Source organism: Petaurus breviceps, unplaced genomic scaffold (genome assembly GCF_028583685.1).
Source record: "Petaurus breviceps papuanus isolate PSGF00001 unplaced genomic scaffold, PetGlider_PUasm1.0 174, whole genome shotgun sequence".
NCBI lineage: Eukaryota > Metazoa > Chordata > Mammalia > Diprotodontia > Petauridae > Petaurus > Petaurus breviceps.
Window position 1 is genome coordinate 19,106,729 of NW_027185761.1, and position 14,314 is coordinate 19,121,042.

Genomic DNA, 14,314 nt, shown 5'->3' on the forward strand with positions numbered 1-14,314 from the left:
TTAGATGGCTTTGGTCATCCATAAATGGATGAAACGATGGTGTAGGGAAGGTATGTATGACGACGGAGAAGCATTGACAGAGGGCGCTCCTGAGACAATTTCAACGCGGTTAGATGGAGACCCTAGGGAAGGGAGTGGCGACACCCACGTGCTGGGCATTTAATTTAAAGGGCCAGAAGTGTGCCCCCGCCCAACCTCCCTAATCTAGGTTGATAAACCGCAGACTTTACTGTGATGCCAGTCTTAGGAGCCAGACTGAGACGAACGAAAGAGCTCTCCCTGCAAGAGAGAGAGGGAAGCTTTGGGGGGCGAAGGGCAGCTGCAGGGGACGCAGGAGTTCTGGGTCACCGACAGTATCCGGGACAAAAAGGGGTTTGGTGACGCAGGGAAAGAATGCAACTTTAACCAACCCTCCTCCTCCTCCAAGCCGTCTTCTTGGATTGCTCTGATCTGCCCCCTTCCCTTCCCTCCATCCCCTTCTCCAAAGCTAAGTATCAGCAGGCCTGGGAGCCCGATGCTGGAGTTCGGACAAGGCACTTGTCTCCAAACTCTCCAAAGCCCTTCTCGTTCTCTCCCTGCCCACTGTCCACACCCCCACCCCCATCCTTTTCCCTCTTTGCTAGCTGGGCACGGGAGGAAGTCACAGGACGAGCGCAGAGCACGAAGCCCCGGCACCAGGGAAGAGGCGACTAGGGCTCATCTTGGGTGCGCAACGTTCTCTCAGGGTTAGATCTAGGGGAGGGTCCTTACCCTAGCCCTAATAAGCCGATACTCGTCAGCGAGTAGCCTGGGAAGAAAGTTACAGGAGGCAGGTGAGCCCCGGGTGATCTTGACCTGTTCTCTTCTCTCCCCTCTGCACATCCTCTCTTTTCTCTCCCTCCCCAACTTCCCAGAGTGCGATGCCTTTCCCTGCACGCTCGCGCTCAGTGAGCGGGTGAGGGGGAGTCCCAAACCTCCAAGTCCGGGAAAGAGTGGAGAGGATGGCCCAGCCTGCCGCCCCGCTGGCCTGAGGAGGGGGTCCAGGGATTGGGCTGTGGCTGCTGGGCTCAAAGGTGAACGAAGCCGGCCCTTCTAGCCACCATGATGGCCCTAGGGCTTGCCCTGATCTTGCTTCTGGAATACGCAGTCCCAGGCTCCGGTGAAGCAGGTAAGGATGGGGCACACGCTGTTGGGGTTAGGGGATGCGGAGAGGGGGAAGAAGTATATATTCAGAAATCCCTTTAAGCACTTTCCTCTACCTGGGAAAGTACTGGAATTAACCCCTTAAACCCTCTTCTCACCTATCTCTCCGAATCAATTGATTTCTGTCTATTAATTTTTTTCCCACCTCCCGACTCAGGAGATATTTAGAACTCAGGACCAATCTAACCAGGCACTGGAAAAAAGAGTCCCATGGCCTTCGAGGAAGAGAAAATAATTGGGTCTATGGGGCGACCACAGTGATAATTACAGTTAGAAATTCAAGGCCAGAGAATATTAGAGTGTTAGAACTGTAATGGACCTTACAACCGCAAATAGTGGAACCAGAAGGGACCTTAGAATGTTAGAGCTGAAAGGGACCCTAGAACCTAGAACTATCAGGGCTAGCTGGGGTCTTAGAGACACAATATCAGAACATAGATTATCAGACAATAGACCATCAGTCAGAGATCACCTCGACCAGAGGTTCTTAAATTTTGTGTGTTCTGGACCCCTCTGGTAGTCTAATGAAGCCTGTGGACCTTTACTCAGAATCAGGTTTTTAAATCCATCAAATAAAATGCGTGTTATTACAAAGGAAACGAATTCTATTGAAGTACATTGTATTTCAAACATAAAAATATTTTTAAAAAGTAAATTCATGGACTCCAGTTTAAAAGTCTCTAATCTAGTCTGAACTCTTGTTTTCCTGAAGGGGAAATAGGGGTTAAGCTATTTATCAGAGGTTTCAGAATCAAGAATGGAACCCAGGTGTCTTGACTCAAAGCCCAGTGTTAATACCACTTCATCTACTATAGAATGGACTGGTTAGCTGGGCTTAGGGAGTGGGAAATATTTCTTTAGAGATAAAAATCACTAAATATTCCAGATGGACTTGATTATCCTTTCAACCTCTAATACTTTATTAATATTTTAGTCAGTCAATAAGCATTTATTATATACTTACGTGTGTGCCAAGCACTGTACTGAGTCCTAGGGGTATGAAGAAAGGTAAAAGACAGTTTTTGCTCTTGAGGAGCTCATAAGCTAACAGGGGACACAATATGCAAATAACTATGCATCAACAAGCTAGATACAGGATGAACTGGAAATAATCCACAGAGGTAAGTGCAATTGTTTAGGAGAATAACAAAATAACACACTATGTACTGGGGAAATTTAGGAGGATACAGAAAAAAAATTCATCTTTTTCTGTGTGCCTCTCATTGGAATACATGAAATTATAGTAAAGAGACAGAAAGAGACAGACACAGAGACAGAGAGACTGAAATAGAGAGACGGAGAGAAAGCTTCATGTAGCCAATACAACTACTCTCTCAACCTGAATTTCCTTACCTGTAAGATGGAGAGAACTTTCCAGCCTCCTTTACAGTATTGTTGTGAGAATAAAATTAAATTCTGAGTGTAAAAGTGTTTTGAAAATTATAAAACTACAGAGACCGTATGCTTACATATAATACTTAACTGATGATAATTATAACATATATAAGATAATTTACATAACTGATAAGATGCAAGAAATGCTCAGGCATAGCTTACATTTATTATTGGAAGCAAAACTCTCCCCCTTCCCCTGCCCCAATTAATAGTATTTTATTTTTTCCAATTACCTGTAGAGATAGTTTTCAACATTCACCTTTATAAGATTGAGTTCCAAATTTTTTCTCCCCCCTCCTTCTCCTCTCCCTTCCCCAAGACAGCAAGCGATCTGATACAAGTTATACATGTACAATCATATTAATCATATTTACACACTAATCATGTTGTAAAAGAAGGATCAGAATAAAAAGGGGAAAACCACGAAAAATAAAAAGTGAAGATATAATAAGTGAAACAAAATTCATAATTCAGGAGTCAAAGGCAGGACCCTGATGGTGGGGCCCTAGTGACCTAGGCTCTCTCCCTAACTCCTGTCTGTATTTTGTTTATCTTTGGGCAAAATTAGCTCTCCTTCTATGGTCTCAGGTTCACCACCACTCTCCTCCCCACCCCACACGCCATAGATAGAGACATAAGCTGCAAAATTATTTTAATTATAGTGACTTTGAGAAAATGGCATGACAGAGTAGTGAATGCCAGGAGCAAAGGAGGAAAATTGGTTGTAGGTATTAGGTACTTGACTGAGGCATGGCAAATCTTTGTGACAACAGGGGAATATTTTCTATCTTCAAAAAGACTACTTTTGTTTGGACTGGGATGGTTATGATGCTAGTGTCAGAGACTGGCAAGTCCAGCACCCCTTTGGCTGTAGTGTGCTTAGAAATTTGGTCTGGCCTGATAGCTACCCTGGATAAGATTCCAGATATACTTAACCAATTGAAAAGTCATTCAGAAATCAGTAGACTGGAGCTAGCTGGTATGGGAGATAGTGCTAGACTTGGAGTCAGAAAGATCTGAGTTCAAATCTTGCCTCAGACACTTAATAACCGTGCGCTTCTGGGCAAGTCATTTAACTGCTGCCTGCCTGAGTTTTGTCATCTGTAAAATGGGGATCATAATAGCACTTGTCTTCTAGGGTTGCTGTAAGAATCAAATGAGATCACATTTGTAAAGTGCTGTGTGAGCACTTTAAATGTTTCATAAATGTTAGTAATTATTGTTAATGTTGGCATTTATCATTATTTTTAGCAATAAGGATAAATTGAGGAAGGAAGTGCAGGGTTGGGGAACAGAAATTATTAGCATCTCCAAGTTGGAACCACTCTGAACCTGAGACAGTAAGAGAGATAATCTTGTCCAAAGGCAAATAAGGTGCAGATAGTAATTAGGGAGAAGACCCAGGTCACCAGATTCTTGGTCCAGTTGTTGGTATGGATGAACTCAATGGGCCATACCTAACCAAAAATCCCCACTACAATTTTGCCAATAAGCATCTACTTGAAAACTTCCGGTGATAGAGAATCTACTGCCTCCTAAGACAACCATTCTGTCTTGGGACAGATCTCATTATTGAGAAATTCTTCCTCACTTCCACCCGGAAATCTGTCCCCTCTTCCTCTTCCACCCACTGCCCTCCAGGGCCAAGAACTGGTCTTAGTAATAATGGAAATCATTACTAAGTAAAGATGGATGCTTCCCGGCTATGCCTGGGTAGGGTAGAAAATGTTATGGGAATCTTAGTGAGAAGATGACTCTCAGTCCACAGCTTAGTTTCTAAAAGGAACAGGAGTCCTGAGTTACATCATTATAGCATAACATGAGTCTGGCATTGATTATGAAGACATATACTATTTAAAGAGAAGTGGTTTTTACACTGAGTTTTACAGTGAAAACCTGGATTTCCCTGGAAGATTGGTAGAACTCCAATGGGGTATTTTGCAAGGGGTGATTGGTTTTAGATAGAATCTTGGCAGAACTAGATGGGATGATAGAGAACCTTTAGTTATATGATCCTAAAATTAAAGCTAGAAGGAATTTCAGAGGTCATCTAGTCCAATACCCTTATTAAAAAAGGGTATTTTGGGGTGGCTAGGTGGTGAAGTGGAGTCAGGAGGACCTGAGTTCAAATCCAGCCTCAGACACTTAACACTTACTAGCCATGTGACCTTGGGCAAGTCATTTGACCCCAATTGCCCTGCCCTCTCCTCTCCAAAAAAAAAAAAGGTATTTTTAGAACTTTTATATTTTATTATTTAATAACTTTAATATTTTGTAATTATATTATAGGGAAATATATAATCTATGTTATATCTATTGTGTGTTACATTATATACAATACACTATTATACTATATTATATTTTTAATACCTTTATTTTTACATAACATGCATTGCCCTACCAGAGAAGTCTTCTTTTGTAACAAAATTTTAAAAAATGCCAAGTAAGCCAGCTGAGTATAGTCTTCTACCTCTCTGTTGAAAGGAGAGAAGAGCTTTTCTCCCCTCTTCTCTAGGACCAGGTTTGGTCATTATAATAACACAGACTTTATTATTTGTTTTATTGTTCTTTTGATTTATGCAGTTGTGGCCATTGTCTATGCCATCTATGGGGTTCTAACTATTTCACTTTGAATCAATTCAGATGTCTTACCATGGTTCTCTGATTTCTTTATGCTTGTAATGGCTTATAGAAAGATAAAATCCCTCTTCATTGATGTAAACCAATGTGTAGGTATTCTGCTATGATGGCATCTACTTTGTAATTCTTTACTACAACAAAAGTGCTGCTATGAATATTATAGTTAACATGCTATATTATGTTATATTATATCATCTTATGACATTTTTTATCTATTTTTGTTATTTATATCCTACATAATATGCTTTCTGCTATTGACTTCTAACCCCTTTCTTTTCCAATACTTCTTTGAAATTAATTTGTATGTATTTCATATGCTATGTCACCCCACGGACACACACACTCCATAAACTCCTGTGGCTCTCTGTCCCCTGCAGGATCAAATATAAAATCCGGTTGGTGGTCAAAGCCTTTTCTATCCTGCCCCGCCCCACCCTTCACCCCACTTCCCCTTTCCAGTTTGCTTACACTTTACACCCTCCCATGTATTCTGCCATGCAGTGACATTGGCTTCCTAGTTGGTACTCAGAGAAGACCCTTCATCTCCAGACTCCAGGCATTCCCTTGGACTGCACCTCATGCCTGAAATGCTCCCCGTCCTCATCTCCACCTCCTGGCTTCCCTGGCTAACTAAAATCTCACCTTCTACAGGAAACATTTCCCAATCACCCTGACTACGAGCACCTTCCCTCTGTTGATCACCTCCTATCTATCCAGTACACAGCTTGTTTATACATAGTTGTTTGCATGTTGTCCCCCTTAGATTGGGGTCTCCTCAAGGGTAAAGGGTCGTCCTTTGTCTTTCTTTGGGTCCCCAGCACTTGGCACAGTTCCTGGCACATAGCAGGTGCTTAATAAATATTTATTGACCATTTCCCTCAATAGGCTAGAGACTTTTATTTTTGTCTTCTTGTTTCCAGTGCCTAGCACATAGTAAGTGCTTAATAAATGTTTGTTGAATTGAATTGATGATGAAACTGATGTCAAGAGAGGTTCATAGAATTCTTTATAAGAAGAGTCCTTAAGCTTCTTTGTGTCCTGGACCCTTTTGGCAGACTGGTGAAACCTTATGACCTCCTTCTTGGAATTTGCACAAGCTGTCCCCTCTTCCTGGAATGTTCTTTCTCCTCATATCCACCTCCCAAATCCCTAGCTCCCTTTAAGGTTCATCTCAAATGCCACCTCCTTCAAAAGGTCTTTCCTGGTTCCTGATCTTGCTGAAATTCCTCTGTGAGTATATATGTATATGTAATGTGTGTATGTATGTATGTATGTGATGTGTGTATATGTATGTCTATATCTGTCTGTCTATCTATATCTATCTGTCTGTTTATCTATCTATCTATCTATCTATCTATCTATCTATCTATCTATCTATCTATCTATCTATCTATCTATCTATCTATCTATCTATCTATCTCTGGCTGTGTGACCCTGGGCAAGTTAATAAGTTAATTATCAGTAGCTAACTCCCTAAGATAAGACCATAAATTGCAGAGAAAGTGCTCCCTATAGTAGTAAAAAAAGGAATTTTCTCACCTCAGTATTCCTTTTACCAAGGAAATTATAGGTCAAGCCCTTGTTCTCTCTCTCTCTCTCTCTCTGTCTCTGTCTCTCTGTCTCTCTGTCTCTCTCTCTCTGTCTCTCTCTCTCTCTCTCTCTGTCTCTCTCTCTCTCTGTCTCTCTCTCTGTGTGTCTCTGTCTCTCTCTTTCTCTCTGTCTCTCCTCTCTAACCCTCTCCTCTCTCTGAATATACATATGCTATATATGTATGTGTACTTATGTCTGCTCAATATATGTATGTGCATATGTATGCACTTATATGTACATACATCTAAATATGTAACTACATCTTGCATTTCTGTATCTGTGAACAGGTTGTATTCTCTCAGTAGAGTATAAGCTTCTTAATCATAGGGACTGTTACTTTTATTGTATTCCCAGTGCCTAGCACATGGTAGGTGCTTCAAAAATGCTATGACTGATGGAAAGGAAAGTCAAATTTTATGGCATTGTCTATACCTTTCAGTCTTACTACCCTAATGGTTTTTTAAATTATATATGATATTGCATATATTATTAAATAAATTTATATTATATATTATAAAATATATTTGTGTTACATATAATATCATATATAATATATTATTAAATAAATATTTATATTATATAATTATTTTACATAATTTCTATAATTTTTTAATGATCATGACTTATTGTGTTTTAAGTATCGCCACCACCACTGGCCCCATATGGGTATAAATTGGGCTTTATTACCATTTTCCTCAGGTATGTCACTAAAACTGTTTGATTACGGTTCAATAAATTTATTAATTTTCTAAAAAAAATGTACAAGTTCATCATTTCAAAAAGCTGGACTAGCCTTACCTTAGAGAGTGATCCCCAGTTTTGGCTCCATAACCACCCAGGCCCCAAAAGAACTTGGAAGAGGTTCAGAGGGAATCTCTTGAGATGCCTCCCTCGAAGGATAATGTGGATCCTGAGAAGATACTGAAGGAAGTGGATTTATGAATTCTTTGGATCTTGGGATATTGGTTCTGAGAGATCTCAAAGGTCATTGAATCTCAAAGTTGGGGGGAACTTCTGAAAGAGAAAACATAAAATGCTAGAATGGGAAGGGAGACAAGAGACTATAGGAACAGGAAGGGCCTTTTGAGAACATAGACTTGCAGCAGGAAGTGACCTTGGAGGTCATGAGTCCCAATGCCCTCATTTGACACAGGAAAGGAAGGAAGCTAAGGCCCAGAAAGATGCCTGCCTTACCCCATCTCACCCAGTGGTCTTATCATGGCCATTTTACCACCTCATAATATGCTACTTCTTTTCTTCTTTCCCTAATTAGACTGTAAGCTCCTTGTTTTAGTTTCTTACAGCAAACAGACCAAGACTGGATGCACCCTAAGCCTTCAGAAATACAGACTGATTAATAATACTGAGAGTTCCCATGTCGATGGCTCATGAAGGCCACAATTTGGATCATTCACAACAATTCTGTGAGGTAGATAGGTCAAGATTACTTTTTGCATTTTTCAGATGATGGGGGGAAAACGCATCCTGACTCAGAAAGGTGAAGCAATTTACCCAGCAACACGGTGTCAGATCTGGAAACCCCAGGCTTTATGACTCTAGGTCCTGTGGTTTATAGAGCTGTGTTGTGCCCTATAATTCTGTCTTTCTGAAGAAGAAATGAATGAGTCTTGTGGGCCTCCCTGGCCCCAGCAGTTTCATGAGCCTCTCAGCATTTGCAGGGAACTTCTGCATTTTCTATGTACTCTCTGAACTTCAGTGTTCTTGTTCTTTGAAGGGCTGCTCTTCTTTATACATAGAGACTAGTAGAACCCTAAGATGCTTCACTTGCCTGCCTACCTACCCCCAGAATTATCCTGATCTCTCTAGACTTTTTCCTGCTCTGAGTAAGGATAACCTGAGTTCAAACCCTGCCTCAATCAATTACTAGCTGTATGATTCTAAGCAATTCTCTTGACCCTTCTGTGCCTGTTTCAAATATAAAATGAGGGAGGTGAGATCCAATGGCCTCTGTGGTCCCCTGGAGCTCCAAATTTGTGATCTCATGACAGCCTCAAATCTATTTCAGCTACTCCAAAAATGCTCCCCACAACAATGATGGGCATTCTACCATTAGCCATTCACACCTTTAGATTTTGAAGGTTTTCCAATGTTCTAAATTCCCCTGGAAGAATAAGAGAAGTCTTGTAAGAGGACAGGCTACGGCAGAATTTAGATTTATGGATGAGAATCACAGATCATGGGATCATAAATTTAGAATTGGAAGATACCTCGGAGTTCACATTAGTCCAACCCTATCATTTTACAGATGAGGAGGATGGGAAAGGATTTGCCCAAAGTCACAAGGGTAGTAGTGAGTAGTAAAAGCTGAAAATGAACTCTGTTCGAAGTGCGGTGTTTATTCTTTGTCCTGGGCTTCCTCCCAGGATGTTAGAGCTGGAAAGGACCTTTTAGGTATCAGCTGGTCCAAGGATGCTCAACCTGAGGTCTATGAACTTGATGTTTAAAAATATTTATATTCTGACAATTTGGTTCTTTTGTAAACCTCTGTATTTCATTTTATACATTTTAGACATTATTCTGAGAAGGGGTCCATGGATTTCCTTGAATGCCCAAGGGGCCCACGATGCAAGGAAGATTAAAAACCCCTGATTAGTCCACTGGCTTTGTTGTAAAGATGATTTCTCCATTCTAAATTCCTTTCTAGCTGGAACCTTATATCAGGGCTAAGAGTGACTCTAATCCACTTTTACTCTTAGCACCAATACCCTCCCTTTAAGAGCTTCCTCCTTCTCCATATTTCCACAATTTCTGTTGGGAACTCCCCTTGTGTTGTTTTGATTTTGAGCCAATGAACTTTCTGCCAGTTGGTAAGAAAGAAGAAGCAATAATTAGCTATTTCTGTCACTGAACTGTAGCCGATCTTCCTGCAACTGCATGTCCTAGAATGCCAAGGAATTATTATTAACCATGACAGGACTACTAAGCAAGTACCTTCTGGGCAACTTTTTCATGTGGTGGATCTCAAAGCACTCATTAGTGTTTATGAATGATGAAATCTTTTTCATTTTTTGTGATTCATTTAATGTTTTATTTTTCTCCATTTACATGTAAAAACAATTTTTAGGATTCATTTTTAAAACTTTGGGTTCCAAATCCTCTCCTTTCCTCCCTCATCACCCCCCACCCATTGAGAAGGCAAGCAATTCAATATAGGTTATAGATGTGTAGTCATACAAAACATGTCTATAACAGTCATGTTACGAAAGAAAACAGACCAAAAACAAAACAAAACCTCAAGAAAAATAAAGCCAAGAAAAGGATACTTCAGTTTGTATTCAGACACCATCAGTTTGTTCTCTGGGGATGGAGAGCATTTTTCATCCTAAGTCCATCAGAGTTGTCTTGGATCATTGTATTGCTGAGAAAAGCTAAGTCATTCGCAGCTGATCATCTTACAATATTGCTGTTACTTCGTACACAGGACATTTCACTTTTCATCAGCTCATGTAAGTCTCTCCAGGCTTTTTCAAGAGCATCCTGCTCATCATTTACCATTTCACAATAATATTTCATCACAATCACATACCATAACTTGTTCATCCATTCCCCAGTTGATGGGCATCCTCTCAACCTCCAAACCTTTGCCACCAGAAAGAGCTGCTATAAATATTTTTGTACATATGGGTTCTTTTCCTTTTTGTTTTTTATCTCTTTTGGGATACAGACCTAGTAGTGGTATTGATAGGTGAAAGGGTATGCATGTTTTTATAGCTTTTTGGGCATAGTTTCAAATTGCCTTCCAGAATGGTTGAATCAGTTCACAACTCCACTAGTAGTACATTAATACCCCATTTTTACCACATCCCTTCCACCATTTGTCATTTTCTTTTTCTGTCCTATTAGCCAATTAGCCAACCTAATAGGTATGAGGTAGAACCTCGGAATTGTTTTAACTTGCATTTCTCCAATCAATAGTGAATTATAGCATTTTTTACAGTTTCTCTTGCTATCTGTATTTCCCTCCATCCTATTCACCCCACCATTTATTCTATTCTCTTTCTCCTTTCACTCTACCCCTCCTCAAGTGTTTTGCTTCTGACTACCCATCCCCCAATCTGACCTCCCTTCCATCACCCCCCCCACACACACACCCTTCTCTTATCCCCTTCCCCTCCTATTTTCCTGTAGGTAAGACAGGTTTCTATATCCAGTTGAATGTATATGTTATTCCATCTTTGAACCAATTCTGATGAGAGTAAGGCTCAGTCACTCTCCTTCACCTCCCCTCTTCCCCTCCACTGCAAAAACTTTTTATTTCCTTTTTTTATGTGAGATAATTTACTCCATTCTACCGCTCCCTTTCTCTTTCTCCCAATACATTCCTCTCTAACCTCTTAATTTTATTTTTTAGATATCATCCCTTCATATTTAACTCACACTTCCAGCCTCTGTCTATATATGTTCTTTCTGTCTGCCCTAATAATGAAAAAGTTCTTATGAGTTACAAGTATCATCTTCCCATGTAGGAATGTAAACAGTTTAACCTTATTAAGTCCCTCATGATTTCCTTTTCCTATTTACCTTTTTATGCTTCTCTTGAGTCTTGTGTTTGAAAATTAAACTTTCTATTCAGCTCTGGTCTTTTCATCAAGAATGCTTGAAAGTACTTTATTTCATTGAATATCCATTTTTTTTTCTCCTGAAGAATTAGTCTCAGTTTCATGACAGGTGATTCTTGGTTGTAATCCTAGCTCCTCTGCTTTCCAGAATACCATATTATAAGCCCTCCAATCCTTTAGTGTTGAAGCTGCTAAATCTTCTGTTATCCTGACTGTTGCTCCATGATACTTGAATTGTTTCTTTTTGGCTGTTTGCAACATTTTCTCCTTGATTTGGGAGGTCTGGAATTTGGCTATAGTATTCTTGGCAGTTTTCATTTTGGGATCTCTCTCAGCAGGTGATCAGTGAATTCTTTAAATTTCTATTTTGCCTTCTGATTCTACAGTATCATAATATCTACAGAAAACAGTTTTCTTTGATAATGTCTTGAAAGATGATGTCTAGGCTCTTATTTTAATCATGGATTTCAGGTCGTTCAATAAGTTTTAAATTATTTCTCCTGGGTCTATTTTCCAGGTCAGTTGTTTTTACAACGAGATACTTCCATTGTCTTCTTTTTCTAAAAAAAAAAATATTTTGGTTTTGTTTTATTGTTTCTTGATTTCTTATAAAGTCATTAGCTTCCATTTGCTCAATTCTAATTTTTAAGGAATTTTCTTCAGTGAACTTTTGTATCTCCTTTACTATTTGACCAATTCTACTTCTTCAGGAGTTTTTTTTTTTCCATTAGTGAATTTTTGTGCCTCGCTTTCCATTTGATCTTAAAAATGTTTTTAACGCATTCTTCTCTTCATTGGCTTTTTAAACCTCTTTTATCATTTGGCCTAGTCTGTTTTTAAAGGTGTTATTTTCTTCAGTATTTTTTGGGGGGGTCTTCTTTACAAGCTGTTGGTTTGTTTTTCACAATTTTCTTGCATCACTCTCATTTCTCTTCCCAATTTTTTCTGTATTTCTCTTACTTGACTTTCAAAATCCTTTTTGAGCTGTTCCATGGCCTGACACATTCATATTTTTCTTGGAGGTTTTGGATGTTGGAGCTTTGACTTTGTTGTCTTCTTCTGAGTGTGTGTGTTTTGATCTTCTTTATCACTGTAGTAATTTTCTATGGTCAGAAATTTTTCTGTTTTTTTTGCTCATATCCCCAACTTATTACTTGATTTTTAAGTCTTTTTTAAAGTAGGGCTCTGCTTCCAGGGTGCCAATCTGATAGTTGTGAAGTGGTCCCTCGGAGTTGTTTTAATTAGCATTTCTCTAATCAACAGTGATTTAAAGCATTTTTTCATAGGATTATAGATAGTTTTAATTTCTTCATCTGAAAATTGTTCATATCCTTTGACCATTTATCAGCTGGGGAATGCCTTGTGTTCTTATAAATTTGACTCAGTTTTCTATCTATTTTAGCAATGAGGCTTGTGTCAGAAAGATTGACTGTAAAAATTGTTTCCCATATTTCTGCTTTCCTTCTAATCTTGGTTGCATTGGTTTTGTTTGTGCAAAACCTTTTAAATGTAATTAATCAAAATTACCCATTTTGCATTTATAATGTTCTCTGTCTCTTGTTTGATCATAAATTCTTCCCTTCTCCATAGATCTTACAGGTAAACTATTCCATGTTCACCTAAACTATTCACTTGTTTTGACCTTATCTTACTATATGGTGTGAGATGTTTACCTATGCCTAGTTTCTGCCCTACTATTTTCCAGCTTTCCCAGGAGTTTTTGTCAAATAGTGAGTTCTTACACCAGTAGCTGGAGTCTTTGAGTTTATCAAACATAGATTACGATAGTCATTTACTACTATCATGTGTACCTAATCTATTTTGCTGATTCACCACTCTATTTCTTAGCCAGTACCAAATAGTTTTGATGATTGATGCTTTATAACATAATTTTAGATCTGGTGGCTAGGCCACCTTCCTTTATATTTTTTCCGTCAATTCCCTTGATATTTTTTACCTTTTGTTCTTCCAGTTGAATTTTGTTGTGATTTTTCTGCCTTTATAAAATAATTTTTGGTAGTTTGTTTGGCATGGCACTAAATAAGCAAATTAATTTAGGTAGAATTGTCACTTTTATTATATTAGCTCAGACTACTACCCATGAGCAATTGATATTTTTCTAATTGTTAAGATCTGACTTTATTTGTGTGAAAAGTGTTTTGTAATTGTGTACATATAATTCCTGGGTTTGTCTTGGCAAGTAGATTTCCAAATATTTAATATTGTCTACAGTTATTTTTTAATGGAATTTTTCTATCTCTTGGTGCTGGGCTTTGTTGGTAACATATAGAAATGCTGATAATTCATGTGGGTTTATTTTATATCCTCTGACTTTGCTAAAATTGTTAGTTATCTCAAGTAGGTTTTTAGTTGATTCTCTAAGTATATCATCATATCATCTGCAAAGAGTGATGGTTTTATTTCCTCATTGTCTATTCTAATTCCTTCAATTTCTTTTCCATCTCTTATTGCTAAAGCTAACATTTCTAATACAATATTGAATAATAGTGGTGATAGTGGCCATTCTTCTTTCACCCCTAATTTTATTGGGAAGGCTTCTAGCTTATCCCCATTACAGATAATGCTTGCTAATGATTTTAGATAGATACTATGTATCATTTTAGGGAAAATTCCATTTACTCCTATGCTCTTTAGTGCTTTTAATAGGAAAGGGTGCTGTATTGTCAAAAGTTTTTCTACATCTACTGAGATAGTCATATGATTTCTTTCATTTTTGTTCTTTAAAAGGTCAATTATGCTAATAGTTTTCCTAATATTAAACCAGCCCTGCATTCCTGGAATAAATCCTTGTCATAGTATATTATTCTGGTGTTAATTGCTGCAATATCTTTGCTAATACTTTACTTAATTTTTTTGCATCAAAATTCATTAGGGAAATTGGTCTATAATTTTCTTTATCTGTTTTG

General features: G+C 38.6%; 2 protein-coding genes across 2 annotated transcripts in view; both read left to right on the forward strand.

The window, feature by feature from the left end:
* The window catches only part of TMEM43 (transmembrane protein 43), a 350,998-nt gene that overhangs the window by 249,352 nt on the left and 87,332 nt on the right, over positions 1-14,314 (forward strand). The gene's annotated exons all lie outside the window — the stretch shown is intronic.
* The window catches only part of LOC138158013 (netrin-4-like), a 61,245-nt gene continuing 47,115 nt past the window's right edge, over positions 185-14,314 (forward strand). The window contains exon 1 of the mRNA XM_069083856.1: positions 185-1,147. Coding sequence (XP_068939957.1) covers positions 1,081-1,147 — 67 coding nt within the window. The 5' untranslated portion in view covers positions 185-1,080. The remainder of the gene's footprint in view (positions 1,148-14,314) is intronic.